The sequence below is a fragment of the Pagrus pagrus genome (genome assembly GCF_965226575.1).
Source record: "Pagrus pagrus genome assembly, chromosome: 18".
In the NCBI taxonomy this organism is placed as follows: Eukaryota; Metazoa; Chordata; class Actinopteri; order Spariformes; family Sparidae; genus Pagrus; species Pagrus pagrus.
In genome coordinates, this window is record NC_140202.1 from 21,939,081 (window position 1) to 21,960,513 (window position 21,433).

The 21,433-nt window shown below is 40.6% G+C and overlaps 4 protein-coding genes across 5 annotated transcripts; 3 read left to right on the plus strand and 1 right to left on the minus strand.

The window, feature by feature from the left end:
• Nucleotides 1–1,109: 1,109 nt before the first annotated feature.
• LOC311274246 (cocaine- and amphetamine-regulated transcript protein) lies at nucleotides 1,110–10,013 on the minus strand. The gene is made up of 4 exons (XM_084381770.1): nucleotides 9,945–10,013; nucleotides 2,635–2,893; nucleotides 2,365–2,445; nucleotides 1,110–1,597 (listed from the first exon to the last, which is right to left on the minus strand). Exons 2-4 carry the CDS (start codon nucleotides 2,767–2,769, stop codon nucleotides 1,490–1,492), a joined length of 324 nt encoding a protein of 107 aa, XP_084237896.1. The 5' UTR covers nucleotides 2,770–2,893; nucleotides 9,945–10,013; the 3' UTR covers nucleotides 1,110–1,489.
• yju2 (YJU2 splicing factor homolog) lies at nucleotides 4,800–8,908 on the plus strand. Its single transcript, XM_084380526.1, has 8 exons — nucleotides 4,800–4,947; nucleotides 5,211–5,311; nucleotides 6,631–6,775; nucleotides 6,898–7,032; nucleotides 7,117–7,298; nucleotides 7,444–7,600; nucleotides 8,059–8,227; nucleotides 8,464–8,908. Exons 1-8 carry the CDS (start codon nucleotides 4,924–4,926, stop codon nucleotides 8,583–8,585), a joined length of 1,035 nt encoding a protein of 344 aa, XP_084236652.1. The 5' UTR covers nucleotides 4,800–4,923; the 3' UTR covers nucleotides 8,586–8,908.
• Nucleotides 10,014–10,021: 8 nt separating the features above from the next.
• Nucleotides 10,022–17,221, plus strand: LOC311274245 (SH2 domain-containing adapter protein F-like). Of its 2 annotated transcripts, XM_084381768.1 has the most exons (9): nucleotides 10,022–10,220; nucleotides 11,252–11,501; nucleotides 11,635–11,736; nucleotides 11,839–12,001; nucleotides 12,775–13,038; nucleotides 13,131–13,305; nucleotides 14,636–14,755; nucleotides 15,897–15,959; nucleotides 16,076–17,221. In XM_084381768.1, the coding sequence occupies exons 2-9, from the start codon at nucleotides 11,256–11,258 to the stop codon at nucleotides 16,260–16,262; spliced, it is 1,320 nt and encodes a 439-aa protein (XP_084237894.1). In that variant the 5' UTR covers nucleotides 10,022–10,220; nucleotides 11,252–11,255; the 3' UTR covers nucleotides 16,263–17,221. The 2 variants fall into 2 exon arrangements, with proteins under 2 accessions (XP_084237894.1, XP_084237895.1); XM_084381769.1 differs by lacking the exon at nucleotides 15,897–15,959 and having other exon boundaries at nucleotides 10,025–10,220.
• A 312-nt stretch (nucleotides 17,222–17,533) lies between these two features.
• On the plus strand, nucleotides 17,534–21,156 carry spmap2 (sperm microtubule associated protein 2). The gene is made up of 7 exons (XM_084382112.1): nucleotides 17,534–17,622; nucleotides 18,317–18,393; nucleotides 18,488–18,549; nucleotides 18,632–18,689; nucleotides 19,357–19,483; nucleotides 20,457–20,616; nucleotides 20,707–21,156. The coding sequence occupies exons 2-7, from the start codon at nucleotides 18,332–18,334 to the stop codon at nucleotides 20,946–20,948; spliced, it is 711 nt and encodes a 236-aa protein (XP_084238238.1). The 5' UTR covers nucleotides 17,534–17,622; nucleotides 18,317–18,331; the 3' UTR covers nucleotides 20,949–21,156.
• Nucleotides 21,157–21,433: the final 277 nt, after the last annotated feature.

Here is a 21,433-nt window from a genome sequence, read left to right on the forward strand (position 1 = left end):
CTGTTTCAACATCTGTTTTTAAGTAGAAGTGCAAAACACCGTTATTTCTTATAATTGCACAACAAAAACACATTTATTTCTGTATTTTGATATAATTAACCTGTTATTATAACCTTCTATGTCATTGCTAAACCTTTAGCCTACTACTTTTATTGTTGCTTTACTAAGATTAACAGTAAAATATGTACTCATGAACAGTTAACTATGAAAGAAAACTGTTAATAAGTGCACAAAAAGAAGAATTCATTAACCTTAAAATGCATTTTGTTCTCGCTTTAGATGCAATAGCTGCAAAAAGTATAATAACTGTTAATAATTGCAAAGTAAAATATGTATTAATCTAAAAAAAAGTAACATGAAAGCACAGAAAAGGTTTAAAAATGACATAATATGTTATTTAAACTCATCAAATGTGTTTGTCACAGGACTTCGAGCAGCCTGTTGAAATTCATTACTGTTATTAAAGGAGCACTATGTAGTTTTAGAGAAGAAATTCAAGTTCAGAATATTTTTTCCTTAACTGAATAAACAAGCTGTTCTCAGAGGAAATAAGGTCCCCAAAACAGTGTTTGAAGCTAGAGAGGTGGCAGGGTCCGCCACATATAAACAAAGTAAAACAGTTTGAAACTGTGTTGTCCTTTAAGGGTCAGTTTGTTTATTCAGTCATGAAAACAAAGACAGTTTGTTTATTTAGTTTGTTTAGGCCCAAAGATCTTTCTCTTCTGATTAAAATGTCACCCAGAAAACTACAGACTGCTCCTTTAATGTTTTTAAGCAGTCTATAAACTGAGTTTCTCAGATGTGCTCAAAAATGTCTTATAATCTGGCACTAAACATGTTTTTTACGCTATTAATTACATGTATATAGTCTTATATATGCTTATAAAAATCTTTAAAAGTCTTATTACCTATTAAAGGATAAATTAATTCACTAACTCAGCTTTACAGCAAAACTTCACTGCAGCATTCTCCTAAACAACTGAGCTATTATCACACTTATAGTCTTATTAATATTAATATGCATCTTGTAAGGATGTAAAAGGGCTTTACCTGTTAACTAAAGTTTATTAAAAGGACTTTAAAAAAAAACAGATGTACTGACACACAGATTTGAATTTAAGTTGATTTATTGACCTCCTTATCTTACAAATGTGCTAAGAAACCGATAGCTTTACTGTCTCCACCCATAACAGGAACAAAAACACAAGAAAAGATAAGGAAAAAGAAGTATTCATGACAAAAACTACATTCAAAGTCTGCCAAAAGATGCCTCACAAATCATTCCCTGTGTACAGATCATAAACACTGACGGAGACAGACGGACACAGACCTTCAAATCTAATCAGAACCAATATTCTAACATTTCCCAGCCCGAGTTTATAAAAGAAAAGTCTCATTTATTAATCACATCATGTTACATTTGTCTCACAGAGAATGACACCAACTCTTTCCTGTTTTTTTCATCTTCCATCTCTGTCGTCTCTTCCCTTCACAAACATTTAAGAACGTAGAAGTTACAGGACGTCCCTCGTGGACAGCTGCACAGCGTGCCGATGCGTGCGCCTTTACGCACAGCGCACGGCTCCCCTGCGTCACACTGCAGAGATAAAAACAAACAAATATACAAGGATCACACTTAGGTATGTTATGTTATGATATTACAGATATTATTTACATCTTTCACATAATTTCTTTCACTGCATGTACACAAAAATGTTCTTGGGTGAAGCCAGCTTTCTAAAACAAGGAAACTCAAGAATGCTGTTGAGATAAATATGCTACATTATACAACTATTTGCCATTTCTGGGGGAAATTTCACAGTCGAAAGCCAACTTTCCTGCACTTTATTAACTGATTTAAACAATGAAGCGACACCTTACCAAATGTTAATGACAAAAAAAAGCTATTAAGACCTTATGAATCAAAAATGATGCATATAACATGAACTCTGGCATTTGTACAATGCAAATGTTCATGAGGAGTCATGAAAATGAGCTGTAGCTTTACTTTTTGATCAACTAAAGTAAGAAACCTATGCGATGGTTTATTCTACGAGTTCAAACGCTTATTATATAGTTAATTAGTTCAAGTTATGGGCACTGATATTGCTTGTAATGTTGTTTCAAATTCCTCTTGTATAGTTTTGAATCTATTATACTGTTGTTTTATGCATTTCTTTACCTGTTCTCTCTAAATCTCTCTATTATCTGCACTTGTCCTCTCCTCCTGCTGCTGTAACACTTAAATCCCCTTTGTAGGAGCGATACATGATTATTTTATCTCAATGATGAATAATAAAGTAACCTATTCCCTGTCCTTAAAATGCAAGCTGATAATCCTTTATTATGATGAGGTGTACATACCGAAGGCAGCCAGCCCAGCTTTTTCTCTAAGGGCATCTCTTTGCTCCTCAGCTTCTCCAAAACTTCTTGCAACGCGTCGATCTGCAGGAAGAAAACGACAAAAATTAAATTGAAATAGTCACAAAATTAATGATATTAAAAGTTGACATGAGCCTTCTTGAAGTTTAAAGCTCAATAACTATTAATCATCTGCAATTGGCTCATCATCCTGAGCAGCTTGAGACAGTCATTTAAAAGCACCACCCGTGTCCCCTCTCAAACCTCTCTCACCAGGTCTTTCTCCTGCTGGGTTTTCTGGGAGAAATCCAACGAGCGTGTCTCCAGCGACGAGTCCTCTGCACAGGCGAGCCACAGGTAGGCGCAGCAGCAGGTAACCGCGAGGAGGAGAGCTCGAGCACTGACCATGGTGCTGAAACAGAAACAGGGTGGAGACCTTCTCTTCAATCAGCGGAGGATCTCTGGACTGGTGGAGGTGTCCTGTGCAGAGGAGCCCCACTCTTTATAGGCAGCTGGTGACATCAGCCACCCTCTGAAATATTCATGACAGATGTTCTTGACACGGTGACACCGTCATCACATTTGTGATCAGCAGGAAGAGACGTGACAGGATGATGTCAAGGATGTTAAACATTTGATAAAACATATTTGATAAAGTAATCTGGTGGGTGAGTGGGGGTCAAACTTCTTTCTAAATCTCAAAATGGCCTATCCTGTGAAGATGAACACAACAGGCCATTAAACATATTTTTTGTGTTCAACTATTGACCTTATTCTTTATAAGCAACACCCCCCATTCCTCCATCCAACTACTAAAAAAAAAACATACACAAAAAACAACAAAAATGAGCAACCTTCGCTCCCTATCAAACACAAATGAAGTGGATATATTGATGCTAATTTCCTGCACCATGCATGCTGATATGATCTCCACAAAAACAGCCAAGAGTACACATAAAGTATATGAATAATTATGAATTTTCAAGAGAAAGTGTACATAAAAGTTTGCAGGTCGCACATACATGAAAAACGTATGTTAAATGGGCATTTCATTAGAAATATTTGGAACAAGAAACTGATTTTCCATACTTTAAACAGCAAGTCATATTTAGTGTTTTGGCACGATGTTATCACTTTTTAAAAAGCTCCAGCTGTGCAATATCGAAAGCAGAGAGTCATTTCCCCAAACGGAGGGTGTTAGTTTCCAAATTGGTTCCCCATGGGACACCTCGAGCTTGCATTTGCTGCAGGCGACTGCATCTGACTCATTAATGAGTCATATCGATGTGTCAGCATGAGGCTGAACTCGCCACATAAAGCCATCACTGAACCAAACTGTGCTTCTGAACGTGAAACTGTCGAATCGAAATGAGAAAGGAGGCCATGCAGATAGATTTGATTGAGGGCATAATGTCATACCCTCGACATGCTGTTATGGAGGTTGTACTTTTGTAAACACAATCCTTTTCTCTTCCATCGCTTTGCTGCTAATCTGTTCTGCCTGTCTGCTCCTGTCACCACTGTTCAATAAATCAGACCGGCAGGTTAACCCCCATTGACACCAATCTGTAATCATGGTCCAATTTCCTCTTGTAGGAATAACCTTAAACCCCTTAACAGTTGTACGTGTGTGAGTGGCTTATGTTTGCACACCAACCCCATCAGAGACCCCACGTTACCCCTGAGAGGCCATATCTCCTCCATGTTGATCATGATAAGGAGACAAGGCGAAGGCAGGCAGCAAAATGAGGGCAGAGGTCAATACATAAAGCCCACGACTCATCCAGGTTGAATAAAAGCGATGGAAAAAATACTGTACATGAATAAAAGTGACTAAAATATGCTTTATATTTCTTTTTTTTACATTTACAAGAAATCACAATGTGGATTAAGTTGTTTTATTTCATTTAATCACCTGCTTTATGAGTGTGTATTTTCATGCAACCTCTGTATGTGTAAATGTAATGTTATGCATGTAATATTATTGTCTCTTTTCAATGATTTATACAATAATTTGAAATTTCCTTGTTTAATTTTGGCTCCCTCTGGACCGAGAAGTTGTTGAACTGATGACAGCTAAAGGGAATCCAAGACCTGTCATATGAATTTAAAGGGATCAGAAGAGAGATTTTGTTTTTTGTGACGACATATTCGTCATATAGTCGTGTTTTTATGTGTATTTTGCCTGTTTTAAAAACTGTAAATTATCATTAACGTAAACCCAGACAAACCATTCTTCTAATTATACCCTTTTTTTAAAAGAATATTACTTTTAAATTCCTAATTGTCTCTTATTTGTTATGATTATATCCTTGTCTTCCTTTATGATCAAGTACATGTCATATGGATTTTTTTTTCTCCAGGTGTCGTTACTCACCTCCGCCACAGGGGGGCAGCACCACCCTTTGAAGTACCTTAAATCTACGAAGGAGACAACCGGAAGTGCAGAGTGCAGCCTCCAGACAGAAAGCTGGCTGGAGCAGTCTTGAGGAAATATCCCCTCAAACTAACTGTTCAAACGTTTCTTTCTCCTATTAATTTGAGTTTCTCACAAAAGCCACAATGTCCGAGAGAAAAGTATTGAATGTAAGTTTGAGAGTCTAATGTTGTGCCTCTGTTAGCAACGTTTACCGTCGTAATGAGCAATAACGCTAACTTTAGCTTTGAAGCTAATTGTTATTAGCCATGGTAGCATTGAGATATTTCTAGTTTGCAGTTGCTCATTTGGGATATCTGAAGTACTTTATGTGTTAGCGACGAGTAATTTCTCTAGAAGTAATTGTTATTAACACGTTTGTTCCACTTTCAGGCTTGTCAGTAACTCAAATGATTATTTTTGTCCTCCACAGAAATACTACCCTCCGGATTTTGATCCATCTAAAATCCCCAAACTTAAACTCCCAAAAGATCGTCAGTATGTGGTCAGATTGATGGCTCCATTCAATATGAGGTATGTTCGTGTCTCTCATCCATGTTGCCACGCTTGTAACTTATGTTAACAGGCTTATATGAGCTGTTTTCAATACACAAACATAAACAACAAAGTGTAGCTGGGTCACTCTATGAAAACGTGCCATTTTCCATTCTGAAAATCAGATTTCCAAAGTATTATTCTTATTGTGTTTAAGGACTTATTTGGTTTAAGTAGACCCTTACCTGTCAGAAAAATATGTGGTGCCATCTCAGGCTGTCTTATATATTTATTTATTTTCCCGAAATAATCAACATGCACATGAGTGTTTTGTCAATCGCGTCACCAACACCAAATCGTATTAAATAAGTATTTGAAGTGACACTTCAGAATAAATCTGGTATATTATGAAAGATACATAGTGTGTGTATGAATGAAAATAACAAGGAATACATTTTTTATACAATAAATATTGGGACATGGCAGGGAAAGGGTTAATAGTAACAGGTTTGACAGTGACAGGGTTGATGAAATGTGTTTTTGGCAGCCATTACTAGCCATGTGGTTCACGCCATGACACCACTAAAATTCTTGTTTATGTAAACAATGTAATGTAAAATGTTTAACTTTTTAATACATGACATTATGGTAACTCGGGTTGACACACTACGATCGTCCCCTTCAGTCAAACTAAACACAACTCAATGAAAATTCATTAAAAGAGAGGAGCACTTAGTTGTCTGTTCGGCAGCTTCCTGATAAAAGGCAGAAGGTGTCACTTCTCGAAAATGATGTCACCTCTGGGATGCTCACTGTCCCTGAGGGGCCGTGTTTATCCAAAGTTACGCATTGACATAAAACGTAGCGACAGTACTAAAATGGTGTTTTTTGCAATATTCCAAAAAGGTCAAGAATAAAACACGTGTCATAGGTTAACTAACAATTGAGGCTTTTCATAAATTAAAGTTTTTTTCAGATAATTTGGTTTTATCCTCTTTAAAAGCCTGTTGTAATAGAAAACATGTTACAGAGGGACAAGCCATTTTACCATGTTTAAAAGATATACAATACAAAAATCTTTAAAATAAAAAAATATATATCAATGTATGAATTTTTAAAATGAAGATTGTTTGTTTACCATAGCATACCAACTACATTTTTAAATATTTTGTTGTTAATACAGCTTAATGGGGTAGATTTTGTGTCAGGGACACATCTTGAATCCCAGGACAAAGCGTCAGTAGGGTTAGGCTGGCTTGTTTCTGTTTTATTGACTGGGTTGAATTTGTTGTAGGACAAGGACTTTCTGGCCTCTGTGACTGTAGCATGATCAGCATTGCCTCTATGGTTGTTTGCAGGTGTAAAACATGTGGCGAGTACATCTACAAGGGGAAGAAGTTCAATGCACGCAAAGAGACCGTCCAGAACGAACTGTACATGGGACTGCCCATCTTCCGTTTCTACATCAAATGTACTCGGTGTCTTGCTGAGATCACTTTTAAGGTGAGTATTTAATGCTCTGATAATTGAAATGAAACAAAAGAAGTACTCTAAAGGTAAGACATCGCTGACATTATGCAAAGTAACACTTTCTTACACTTTGATATCACATGTTGTGACTACAGACCGACCCAGAGAACACAGACTACGCCATGGAGCACGGTGCAACACGAAACTTCCAGGCAGAGAAACTGATTGAAGAGGAGGAGAAGAGAATCCAGCAGGAGAGAGAGGAGGAGGAACTGAACAATCCAATGAAGGTCAGTGTTTTAAATGTCATTTACCGTGATTATTTTAACTGGCAATAAGAATAAAGAGTTCATGATCTCCCAATCATCTACCAGGTGTTGGAGAACCGCACAAAGGATTCCAAGATGGAGATGGAGGTGCTGGAGAACCTTCAGGAGCTGAAGGAGCTGAACCAGAGGCAGGCTCAGGTGGACTTTGAGGGAATGATCGACCGATACAGAGAGCTGGAGAGGATAGAGAAGGAGAGGGAGAAAGAGGAGGATGAGCGAGAGACAAAGTGAGTGAGGAAGGTTCAAAAAGACGGTTAAAGCTTTAATCTCTGCTCATGTGTCTGAATATAGTTTTGTCATGTGTATTCTCCTTATAATCAGACTGAGCCGTTAAAAACCCAATTAAATCTGAATGTGTCAATTGTTCCTCAGAGAGATGTTGGAGCGTGCCCTCGTGAAAAGACTCAGAGACTCGGACTCTGACTCGGACTCAGAGAAGGAAGAGGAGGGCGGAAGCTTGCAGTCAAATAAATCCAAGCCAGACAAACCAACAGACATCCTCACCTTTGATAAACCCACAGAGGCACCGGTACGTATGACCACTCTCATCCAGCAAGGTGTGTGCCTCGTTCAGTGACTTGCAAATGACATTTGCAAGTATTTTTGCCATTTTCTTCAGTCTATTTCAAGGTTTCATTTCAGTTGTGTAGCCTGCAACTTGCTACCTCACTTCTCCTCATTGTTCCTTCAATATTTCAAACTGATCCACTGTCGAATGCCTGAAATGGACCTCTTGTTTTGTAGAGACATTCTTATTTAATATGTTTGCTGTCAGTGCTTAACTTGATGGCAAATGTATATTACATTTTCAGTGACTGCTTCGCAGTTAAAATCCTCCTGTGAAAACGTTTAATATGAACTAACAGCAGGGGGAAATGTTGGGGTGTTACTGAAGACACAAACTCTAAAAGAAAGCTCAACAGAAGAAGTTAATGAAGCCAACCTGTGAGCAGGAAATACATTGTGTTATACTCTGACTTTCCACAGGGAACCTCAACTGGGGGAGTGAAGAGGGCCAAGGTGGAGACCTGGGAGAAGAGTGTGGGGACGCTGGGCAGTGGAGGGGCGCTCGGGTCCCTGATCGTGCGAAAGAAACCCGCAGCGACTTTCGCCAAACCCTATCCAGTGGCTGCTGCTGCTCCCAAATTACAAACAGGTAACACATCAGCTTATCTAGCTGCTTATATGAAAGCCCTTTAGCCCGAGTCTTCTGAAAGATATGATGAATTTCTTTGATTTGTTTCCTCACCAAACATTTGTTCCTTCCTCTTCACACGAACACGTGTGATTTCTGTATGTTTAGGTTTCCTATTTACTTGGACACACAACTATCTTTTTGCTGCTTGTTCACTTCCTTCAACAAATGTTTTCATTGTGTATCTTGTTTTTCAGACTCAAAGAAATCGGCGGCCGTTTCCAGCAACGCCTCGAAGCCTGTTACCACGCAAAATGGCTCCTCATCTCTCAGCCTGTTGGGGGCGTATTCAGACAGTGACAGCAATGACAGCGAATGAAAAGAAGATGCTCAGGATGGATTTGAGTCGCTGACACAAAATTGTATAAATGATGTCATGTGTAGACAGTATGTGGGTCTCTCTCATGAAAAACTTTCTATAAAGACTGATAATTAGTCAAAGCGTCTGTGGGCTGTTATTAGAAGGAATTGTATTGTCTGCTATGGAAAACCCAGTGCGACAAAATAATTCCTGATTTGATCCGCTGGTTCATGGATGTGTTGTTATTTAGAATTTAACATGAAAAATGTTTTGAATTTTCTGTGAGGCAACGTTGCCGTGAGGGTGAATATTTTAATGTTTATTAAAATCTCTTTAACTTATACATTTTGTCCTCGACATGTTTTGACATCTGTACACGCCTCTCTTTTAATATAAATGTTATATGGGATCAGAATATTTATTATCACTGAGTTTCTGGTGCTTTACTTAATTGGTTGAAATCACAGTTACAAGATAGAGACTACTTTGTGTCAATTGGTGATTAATCTGAGTGAACAAACATCACACATGGAGCTTTGAGGTCCATTCTCTACACGCTCCCCCCTCGCTCAAATTATGAAATATTGTAAAATTTCCTCCCACTCTTACGCGAGTGACACACAACTCTCACAACGGCGTCATCACATTACTGTAGTGCTGATTAAGTGCATCGAACATATTAGTGAGTGGATGTGCAAGAACTGAATTGATTGTTGTTGGCCCAAAGCAAGAAAGATTGAAAGTCAGTGCTCACCTTGAATCCATGCCACTTAAAGCTACAAAATCAGCAAAAAATAAAGGATTTCTGTCTGAAGAAGAGACAGAAACACTTGTTCAAGCATTTATTACCAGATTGTACGATCTTTATGGCTTGTTTCTGAAGCACTAAATGGTCTTGGGTCTAAAAACATCTCTGATTTACTTTTATGCTGCAAATTACAAAGCACACAGACCCCTCAGCTCGTTGGGGACAGGGTTATTCAGTATTTGCAGGATCAAAACCAAGCTTCCTGAACACCTGAGGTCACTACATGCTTACTCTTGTTTTTAGTTTCTCAAAAATAAATGCAATTTTATCATTTTCTTGATGTGTGATTGATTTGTAATTTCTATGCCCACTGTATAACACTTCAAATTGCCTAATTAAAGTATGAAAAGCACTAATATTCATATCCTAAATGCTGCTGTTTAAAATATCATCAGAAATATGTCCCAGCTTTGACCACAAGAGGACACCTCAGTCTTAAATGTGGCCAAGAAGACGTGATTTTCATAGTATAATAAAAAAAAAAAAATTGGCACTGCATCAGTGGAAGTGCATCTGCCAGACAAAGGACTGCATCTGTGGATCCAGCAGCAGTCATGATGCTCACTAACATGCTGGGAGCTTTAATGTCGGCCAACCACACACGTCTCCCCGCCTCCCCTTTAAGTCGCTCCGCCGTGCCAGTTGAGTGTTGTGTCGGAGACGGTCTGCTCCACGGTCTGCCCCGGCTAACATTAGCTGATTGACCCGCTTGGCTCGGGAGGCTGGACGGATTTCACGGTGCACGATGTTTCATTTCTAGGGGCCCGATAACGTTAAAGCGAAACGCTGGATGATAACCGAGAAGACGTGACTGAAACGGGAAGCCGTCAATGCCGAGAAGGAAGGTGAGCGTGAAGAAGTGTCGTTAGCGGCGTCCGGCTAACTTAGCTAACTTAGCTTTGGCATATTTACAGAGCATCAGTTGTGCGACTCGCGTCACTTTAACCTGTCAATTCTCTTAAATTAATAACAAAAAAACAAGAATAGTCAACTGTTTAACTTGGTGGTGATAGTTTTTAATTAAATACTGTCTTAAATCAACTGTTGTGAATAGGTGACTGATTGAAATCCTCTTATTTACCCCCAGAATGCTAACTAGCTATTGTCAATGATTTGCTGACTTAGCAAGCCGGCTAGCATCCATCTCCATCATCAAAACACACTTTCAGCTTCACTTTATTCATGTTAGAAACATTATTTTCGCTGGACCTGTTGATGGATGTCAACAGCTTGCTCCTCCAGGGCATGGCCACTTCTTCAGGGGATTTAAAAAACTTCTGCCAAGTTCATGTTGGCTAACATAAACAAAGACCTCATGGTGATTATCAGGTTGACTCACCGCTGATGGGTCCAAATTAAGGGTATATCATTTTATTCTCAGTGATGCATAAATATCAGACACTATATTTCTTGGGCCATGCACTTCAATTAGTGTCACACAAGATTGTATTGGTCTCCAGGTGGGAAATGTGTGTCACATTAAGAAACATCAGTAATTAAAGGAGACATATTATGCTCATTTTTAGGTTTCATAATTTTATTTTATGTCACTGCTCGAATAGGGTTACACACTTTAATGCTCAACGAACGCACTGTAGTCACCTTCTGTCTGGGACGCTCTGTTAGCTCCTGTCTCTTTAAATATCCAGTCTGCTCTGGTTGGTCGGCTCACACAAGCCTGAGCCAGCAACTTTCAAGGCCCTTTACATGGAAAAGACCCTGTTTAACACACCAAAGGGAAAGAAAATAATGAAAAGGCATGATTGGTCGCCTATAAAGTGACATTTACTTCATTACTTCTGCACTGTTTCCTTTTAATTTCAATACTAATCCTGAATTATTCTAAAAAAAACACTGTCTGCCATTTTATCTCCAGACCCATGGCAAAGTGGTTGAAGGACTACCTAAACCTTGGCACCAGGCGTGACCCTCCACAGCCCCCGAGGCCAGACTACAGCGAGAGTGAGATCCTGAGGGCCTACAGAGCTCAGAAGGAGCTAGATTTCGAGGACCCGTACCAACACTCTGATAAGGAGCATCAGAATGGTGGATTCAGCCCCTGTAGTGCCACAGTGAGCCTTCCCTCGTTCCCCGCATTTGGTTCGGTGCTGCCCAATGGCGTGGAGGTGAGACATGCATGTTTTTACAGTCATGTTGTCTCGCTAGATGTGATTTGGGTAACATAGATTGTCTTTTGTCCTTGATCTCCCGTCGACATTGAGTGTTGAGGTGATTTTGTTTACATGTGTTATGTTCCAGGTGAAAGTGGTGTCTCCAAAGCACAGACTAATTAAAGTGGACTCTCAGGAGTTTGGTCGCTGTAAAGTCCCCCTGAGTCCCGTGACTGTTCAAGAGGAACCTGTAAGGACTTTTTATTTAAACATTTCTTCCATATTTCCTCAATTCTTTGTTTTCACTTTATCTCATTTGTGAGATGCTCTTTGTTGCTCTCTCCCTACCAAGGTGGTACCCTCCGCTCCAGCAGCGTCGGACGCTGAGACGGACTACTCTGATCCTTTTGATGTCCGTCCAGACCCAAGAGGCAGACCGAACTGGGAGCCCAAATCTGCACCAACAGATTGCTGCAGCTACATGGAGCCATTTGAGGCCCAGCGGATTATCTCAGGTTAACTACGACACCTTTTTCTCTCACTAGCCAGGGCTCTTAATAAAAAGTGACAGAGTAGCATATTATATATTACTTTTTTCTGGGGCTGAAGAAGCGAGAAATGAAGCTTCTTTCTTGTTTCTGTTGTGAGTTTCATCAGGCAGCTGGCGAGGATCAGATATTGACATGAAATGTAACGTTGCTTAGTTTTTAATATCTAAATGAAAACTATTTACATGCCGACATCTTTATCTTCAGTGCTCTTCATAGCATTGCTCCTGGAAAGAGGAACCGGTGCTGCGTTTTCATCACAGCTGGAATCAATAAACACCCACGACTACTGCAGAGTCATTCGATGTGGGAGTCAATACTGACAGTGCCCGTTCCCCAGTAACAAAAGCCAGATGTCAGTGGGTGTTTTGTGGGTGAAAGGGGTATTACATACAGTTTCTTCAACAAGTGAAATGACAAGGATGCAATCTAGTACATTCTGTGATCTGAATTCATTTGGCAAGATTCACATACCATCTTGACAAGCGACTGGAGTGATATGAGTCAGCACCATCTGGCCAACAGCCAGCTCTTCTGCAAAACACTGTTTTCCTTGATGGAAATGTAGGGTGGAGAATTCATCGGACATACAAGACAGACAACAGTCAAGGATGTAAAAGACTTGCTCATAAGATTTTTCTTTCATGCAGTACATCAGTGCTATCAGCACAATCTCTCCGTTTGCCTGCTTTTGACTTGAAACTCAGCATAAAGTCATTTACTCTGTGTTTGTTGTGCAGAACTGCAGCACAGCATGATGACGACCAACAGGTCTGGGAGTGGAGATGGCGGCCAGTTATATGACAACCCATATGAGGAGAGGACACGTCACCAGCACCGAGCTGCCCCACCGGCACAACAACAACCAGCTCAATGGGTCGAGGGCGGACTTGCCCAGATAGACAGCAGGGAGAGCAGGCTGCCTCAGGATGACGAGAGGCCAGCTGATGAATACGACCAGCCCTGGGAGTGGAAGAAGGACAACATCTCTAAAGCTCTAGCAGGTAAGCTGGCTTTCTCAGTGTGTGTATTTCAAATGTGCCTTCAAGGTGCTTCTTTTAAACTAAACCTCCTGTATCCTTGCGTCTGGCCACAGTTCAGTTTGAAGGGGCTGAAAGGGAGCGCTCGCGAGCTCAGACGGAGCAGACCAGGCTCACCAAGACAGGCACTACATCAACCACAGCTGAGTCAACCACACTCCGCCTGGTTGGCGACACCCCTCCTCTCCTGGGAGAGAGAGTGGATCCGTTTGTGCCACTAGAGAGACAAGTGTGAGTAGATATCTTTACTGTGAAGATAGAGCCAGTGTTTCAAATAGTTTTGTTAATTTCATTGGAAAGCTGTTAATAGGACTGCAACAGTAAGTAAAAACAGATCATTTTGCAGTTATTTTGACTGCATTTCTTTCGCACCTTTGCATTGCTGACTATAATCTCCTAATTTATTAGTTTATTGTGTTTGTTTATTTGTAGCGCACCTCTCGAACACAGACATCATTTAAAGTGTTTTACATTAGGTAAAGAAATGAGTCGGAACGGCATTAAAAACAGGAAGGAAAAAATTTAATCGGTTCAAATTGAATACAGTTAGATTGAAAAAAGATAATACATGTAAAAAAAAAAACTATCAGACCTGAAAACAGTTTAATGGAGTTACAGTGCTGCAGTTAGTTGCACAAATTTGATAAAGATAATTAAAGTGCTGTAGAGAAATCAACCAATCACAGGCGATAGCAGTGAAGGCTTTTTTGTTTTACCAATATAAATATAATATTTAAACTGTTGTCAGCAGAAACTGTGATGCCAGTGAACAAGCAAACATTTTTTTCATTGTAAACAACGCTACAATAAACAGTACATAGCTCATGTTCTGATGAATATGCACGATCTGTATTTCCCACCAATGTTTTTAGTGACGCTAGGATTGTTTGGGAAGATGTTTTTAGACACTCCACTGAGACAAACTGGATTTTAATGGTTGTTACGACTTGACAGTTGGGCATAGGAAGGAAATTACTTAGTCGGATAATGATCAAAACAAAACGTCAGGTTTAATTTCTTTTGGGATTTTGCTGTATTTCCAGTAGTTGTGTCTAATTATGTGTCCCCCTTGGCGCTAGTCTGTTTTTATTATACTAACTCCTCTCTGTACACAGTTAAGTACAAGCAAGCAAGTAGCATTTAGGTCACTATCATCTTCACTATCTACATACAGAGTTAGTTCATGAGCTGTTTTTTCTTTATAGAAATTCACTAAGTCTTACTGAAGTTGAACCACGTGACTGGAAAAGTGCAAACACTATGCAGACAGCATTTAAGACTCAGACAGAGTTTCATCATAGGGTTTTTCACACTACAGACATATTGCACACCGGCCGTTCTCTGCTGCAATTTTCACTTACGTAATTAGCCCTGCAAAGCTCAGCCACTTTGACTTGCTTTCTGAAACTGAAGTGGTAAATTGTTTGGGACTGTATGACGGTAACGATGGTTTGAGACCGGTTGAAGACTAACTCAGAGAAAGAAATGACAGTCCTTGAGTTACATCACATGGATTTAAGTAAACCTCTTTGTTGTCCCGTCTCCTCCCGGTCATCTGCAGGTGGTACCATGGAACCCTGAGCCGCTCGGAGGCAGAAAGTCTCCTGACTCTGTGCAAGGAGAGCTCCTACCTGGTGAGGAACAGCCAGACCTCCAGGAACGACTACTCGCTCTCACTCAGGTAGACACTTGTGCTCTCACGTTTTTTTTTTTTACTGCACATTCGGGGCTTGTCCCATCTCGGCAGCTTTTTAAATCATGTTCCTCTAATACTTTATTTTAAGCTGTTCTGAATAATAATAAAAAAAACACAAATCCTCCTCATGCTGTCTTGATTTAAAACATCATAACACTCTCTTAAAGGGGAATTCTACCCCAGAGTGCCGCACTGCATTGTACTGTTTCTAAAATTATCTGATTCGGTTTTTGCCTCATTGTTAAGGTCTGCGGGTGTTGAGAGAGTCTTCTCAGATTGGAGCCCTGAGGCTACTTTGAATTTTTCACCATTTTTCCATTATCTCTCTTTCGACCCAGTCGCTTCATTTTTTGTTGCTCTTCTCCGTCTCCCATCCCCCCCTTTCCCTCTCTGCGAGTGTGTTTTCAGCACGAATAAATGATCAGTATGAAAGCAGCTGTTTTTGCGAGTGATCTTCTGCACGCTGGGAATTGCTTCTAGCCTCGCATCTGTGCTCTTTTGAAGGAATGAGGAAGGAGTGATGGTGGAGCGCAGTCCTTTGATTGGATTGTAGCCAACCCAAAATCAAATAAATAATCAAATGATGCAGGAAAAGATCAAGGCGTGTCAGTGATGCATCTGTCTGATGTTTAATGTCACGAGCACAAGATGTTTTTAGGATCTCTGTGGGTTCACCTCTTATGTAGGCTCCACATTTATCAAAGGTTCAATTCTGAACATACATACTTTGAATTTTTGGATTTGGCTGCATAAGGAATGGTACCAGGAATCCTTAAAAACACAAAAGAAATAAGATGGATAGAAGTAGGATAGCTTTTTATTCTGCAAGTGGTGAAAGTGAAGGATTTCACTTATGTCCAAAGTTTCACATTTAGCAGTTGAATAAATACAGGTCCATACAGGGATTTGATTGCTGAGTGGAGATGATGTCCAAAGTTTAATTGATAGCTCTCTGAATTGTCTCCACTTCCTGCTTCCTGTAACACTTTTCCCTTTGATGTGTTTTTTGTCTTTCATTATGAAACCTGGTACGTTGTAATTTCCCAGAAATTTAAGGATGAATTCAAACTTTCCTCACATGTATTCCAGGAAAAATGTATGACTCTTGATTTATTTTTACAAACAGAAAAGCATGTTTCTTGGACACGAGGATTACACATTCACACCCACATGTCTCTGCGGGAGTTTTGTGAGTTCTTGTAAAGACGTAACCAACACAGACGAACTTTCAGTTTTGCTCTGTAAATGTCACAGCGTTCTTCGAGACAGTATTAATCTTTTCTTCCTCCTCCTCCTCTCTCTCAGGAGCTGTAAGGGCTTCATGCACATGAAGTTCGTTCAGTCTGCAGAGGGGCGTTACGTGCTCGGAGAGAACAGCCCTCCTTTCTCCACCATCCCGGAGGTCATCCACTACTACACCACACACAAGCTGCCGATCAGAGGAGCTGAGCACATGTCCCTGCTGTATCCTGTCATAGTGCAGACCCTCTGACACTGACGCACTCACATGTTCTTCCTACATGTTCTTCTTCTGGTGCTACTGAATACAATATATACTCAATATTTACATTTTTTCTGCCTCTTTCCTTTCCTACCTGCCTTTCCTCTTCCAGTCTACCTGCACTGCTCAGAGAGATTGGACTGTTTGGTGCCATCTTTTTTCCATTTACCATAACCCCAGTAACTACACTGGCAGCTTGATAAGAGAGCTTGTCGCCTCATGAATATACGCCTGTGAACTGGTTTTATCACTGAAATCCCTAAGACTCCTGAGAATCAGCCGTCATCAATATTAAAGATGGTAGCTGAGTACTTTTTAGGTAAAAGATAAAAAGACAAACTGGCGTCTTGAGACGTCTGAGAGAGTAGAAATGACTTTTGCATGGAGATTTGTCTCTCTTACTGTATTGCAGAGATAGACTGTACTGCCAGCTCACTTAAAGGATAACGGTGGTGTTTTCTTGTCAACTAGGCTGACTTTTCAACCACGGCAGCAGTTATTTTCTCTTAAAATGACAAAAAAAAAAGATGGACATGAGGCGTGAGGAGTAGAAAATGCCGGAAAAAAATAGCTGTAACTGCGAAAAACACTTCAATTATCCTTTTAAGTGTATTATCAACCAAACACTACATATTTACTGCTGCCGTCTCTGGCTTTCTTTGTGTTTCAGAGGCCTGTGAATGTTATGTGATGCTGTGCCCTGCAGTGTCCTCCTCACTTCATGTTACGTGTGAACGACAACAAAGTGACAGACATGACTTGTTAACTTCACACAGGAACAGACTCCTGCAATACTAGTTTAGAGAGTAATAACTACAGTATTATATTGAAAAGCTCGTGGCTTTGTGATCATGACTATTAAAGAAGCTTTGGTAGATTATTTACTGTTATTTGCTGTTTTATAAGATTTTAAATGTGTGTTGAAAATAAAGGTGTTGTCTGTTTTTAAACGGTCTGCGTTGTGTTGTTTAATTCAGCTTTCGATATCAGTCTTCATAATACATGTCATATAAACAGATGTGGCTAAATTACGTAAGGAGGGTTTACGGTACCAGGATTCCCAGGGAGGAATAAAAATGAAAGTTGGAAGGAGATCAAACCCACCTTGAATACAAGTTTATACATGTTTTCTGAAACAATACAAAACTGCAACTGACACAGAAGTGGATATTCGTCATCACTCACCCTATTATTGATTAATTTAGATATACCTGACTGTACAGGAAGCCAGAGTTAGACTCACCCTGCACATAAACGATCCTCAGTGTACTGTACCCCACCTGTCACCTGATCCCCTAGCAACCAGCAGGTGTCGGTGTCACAGCCGGAGAAGGAAAGGAGCAACGTACAGGTGCAGTATGATTAAACTTTAGCGTAGCTCACAGGTGCACTTTGTAGTTTCCGGGAAGACATTTTAATCAAAGATCTTCACCGACTGATTTTTTAATGCTAAACAAACTAGATAACACGCTGTCTTTGTTTACATGACTGAATAAACAAACTGACCTTAAAGGACAACACAATTTGTTTAGATCTGGCGGGCCCTGCCACCTTTCTGCCTTTAAACACTGTTCTGGGGACCTAATTTTCTTGTGTTTGCTTCTTTAAAAAAATAGTGAGTTTGTATTATTACCTCATTAATATTGTAAATATTAAAATTCTGAGTTTGAATCCAGTACCAGTCAAGCTCTGAATATTTTAGATCCAAAACACGCAGAGCGGTGGGACTGAGAGCAAAAGGCACAATTACAAATGCATCTGCTACTTCAACTAAACAGTCCCTCTGTCCTCGCACTGTATCTACTACGAGGTGATCAAGAAGGGGGATGGCAGGTCAACGAAGGGTACCTCACTCCTCTCAATCCACCTCCAGAGTGCAGCAAAACAAGCCTGCATCTAATGATTATTCACACATTTTTAATTAATCAACTGATTAAGTTTTAAATTTGTCCCTGGATGTGTTTATCAGAACATTATTTATACGCATGTTGACACAAGTGTGTGACACTGTAATTCGCCAGCAATATGCTCTGCTCCCCCATCAGCTTTAAACTGTTTCCATGGCAACTCGGACGCAGAGGCTCGCTCAACCCAAACCCGACAGACTCAGATACCCAGACCGGTAGGCCTGACTGCGCCCTTCCTTCTCTCTTTGTCTCCATGTCTTCCTCTTTATCTTCTGAGATCTGTTGTTTGTTTTTTTTTAAATGTCCCAGTCGTTCTGTTTACTGGCTGGATGAGCTTCAACCAGAGAGGACTGGATCCACCACCAAGGCTGGTACGCCTGTCACTCACCGCTTTTGTCTTTTATTCACAAGCCATAATTTTTTGATGATGTGCATCATTGTTTTTCTTTGTAGAGTTAACCCCTCGCTGGCTGGAGCTGAGCAGGAGTAAAAAGTTCTACGCTCAAGTCACGTAAATACAACAAGTTCTACTTTTGCTCATGTGTGATTTCTTTTTTCTTAGAGATCCAAGACTTTTTTTTTTATTTCACACTTTCACACACTTTCAGGACATGTTCATTCTGTCCCAGTCTTATAGATACGTCACAGTATGTCAAATCAATCAGACAAAAGAAACCTCATCAGAGATTAAGTTCAACGAAAAAAAGGAAACTCACTCATGAGCTACTCGCGCTCAACGTTCAGGTGAAGTTTCATAGTCTGCAAAAACATTTCCGGAGCATCACAGGTACTAAGAGCCCTTTTTTAGAAGTGATTAATCGATTGAAAATAGGCTGTGTAGTATGTAAGTTACACATTTATCAAAATCACATTAGTTCACTGAAAAACATTCAAATACATCAAGTTCAGTGTGTTTGTGAGGCCTCAAGTTGTTGACAGGAAATCAAGGTACCTGTTAGAAATGTCTAGAGTCTCCTTCTGACTATTTTTCTATTCTGTTCTTGTGTCTCTTATCTGCCACCCTACCCACTTCCTTCCTTCCTCTTTCTTCATCTTCCTCTATAATACTAGTAACCTCTTTAACCTCCCCCTCAAATCTAACTCTCAGTTTTTATCTCTGTCTCCTTTCATTTGTCCTCTTCCTTTCGTCTATCCATCTATTTTTTTTCCTTCCTCAGACTTTCTCCCGTATGGGAGGTGAGTGAACGTGCTCTCAGGGCCGTTGCGTCCAGCAGGCTGTGCAGTCTGGCTCAACCTCGAGCCCCTGTGGCTGGCTGGCAGCCGGACCGCCCACCGCTGGCCCCTGTGAGTAACGCATGCCTCATTTCCTGAGAAACAGTTTTTTACGGGCAGATCGTGGGATAACTGGTAGGTTTCCAATTGTGCCTAAACAATTGTGCTAGTAAGGGCAGGGTGGCAGCTATTTAGAAAGCCTGACAGCCGAACTTAAAGGGCTAAAGGTTGAGTTGTTTTTGATTTGTGCAGTGGTTTGTTTGGGGTTTTGTTTCACTTTGCCATCTGTGGTTTCACCCGTTTGTTGATAGCACACAGTTGTTTTTCTAGTTTTTAAGTTGGTATTTATACATGTCCTGTTTACATTTAATTCTATACAGGAGGTAAAACTTCATCTTTAATGCAAGTTCAGGGAAATCCTTTTTTTTCCCTTTAAAAGTGGGACAAATTCAACTTTTCCCCTCTCCTTTGCGTTTCCCTGTAATATAACTGTAAGCCAATGTCGCAAAAACAGGGTTAACATCGTGGCTACTTAGGTCAGTTAGCCATGCAGCTAGCCGGACTATCATGTTGGTGTTTAACCAGCTAGCGCTGCAGCTTTGGGTCGCTGTGAGAGAGAGGTTTTCAGGCCTGGGCTCGGAGAATGCTGTTGCATTCATGATGCATGTTTTACTAAGTGCCTTAGCACGCCAACTTTGCTAATTGTCACAAAACACAGAGCACAGATGATGGGAATGCTATTAGTTTTGCAGGTATTTGGCCATAAACCAAAGTATCGGACAAACCTTAGCCATGATAAAGACTCTAAGTGAGAAGTCACCATCTAATCCATCAAATTGTTCTCGACTTGCACAATGTAGTGTGATGTATACCGGCTTTACGAACTTCACTTTTCATGGATCAGTTCACTTATATTCATTTGTTTGATTCAGAGGAGATCATGTCTTATGTTGTGCCTATGTGTGTGTGTGTGTGTGTGTGTGTGTGTGTGTGTGTGTGTGTGTGTGTAATGTAAGTTCATTAATGACCTGATTTGTGATCCTAGTTGAGCAGAGCCACGCAGACGGCAGTCGCCACTTCACGTATTTGCCAGCTCGCCCAGCCTAAAAGAAGGCTGGTTCTGGAGGGCTCTGGCCACAAATCTAAACCTGTGCCCATGACCCACATACCCTGCAAAGCATCGGCACACATCGAGCTGCTTGCTAGTAAGCTCTTCTCGACATCGTGCAGCGTCCTCGATCCAGTTTTGCATTGTTTTGCTCGCTGTTTGACCTGATTGCATCTGTCTTTTGCAGCCCCTAAGCATGACCACCCCAAGTTTGAAGGAGAGCGCTCAGTGTGCTGGCTCGTCTCCAGAGCGGCGAGAAACTACACCGCCAGCCAGAGACTTCTAGAGCTGTCCAGTCCCAAAGAGAGGAAGGCCCTGTTCGAAGGGTACGACCCCTACGCAGTCAGCCGGGCAGCCCGTTCCGCCAGCCCCTCGCCTCGGGTACGACAGCTCTGCCTGCCTCTGCCTCGCAAGTGTAGCTCAAACTAGGAGGGAAAGAGGTCTGGTCCCTAAAGAAGTGCTGATTGTTTTCCATTTCCTTACTGTGATAAAGTTGCTTCTGTGGAAAATCATTACAAAGCTGTAATTTTTGGGGTTTTTTTGCCATCTTACGTGAATAAATACATGGGTAGAGACGTACAGCAGCGCCCTGCTGTGTATGACATTTGCTGGACCATCATTAAAACTATAATTTCTACCTCTGCAGCCCTTCAATTCTTCTGTGTACTTTTCCCAGAACAACTTGTCAGGTCATTTTCAGGATAAAGTTAAGTTAAAGTATGACATTGTGAAGCGGAGCATTGTTTTTTTTTCATCAATCAATATCTGTCGAACGCTGTCATGAATGCACTACGAGCACCTGCGCTGTGAATCATTTAGCTTTGCTTTGCTCATCTGTGCCATTGTTATGAACAAGAGGACTTGTAGTAATTACAGGCTAACGTCACAGTTAGACGCTGATATAAAGCAAACAA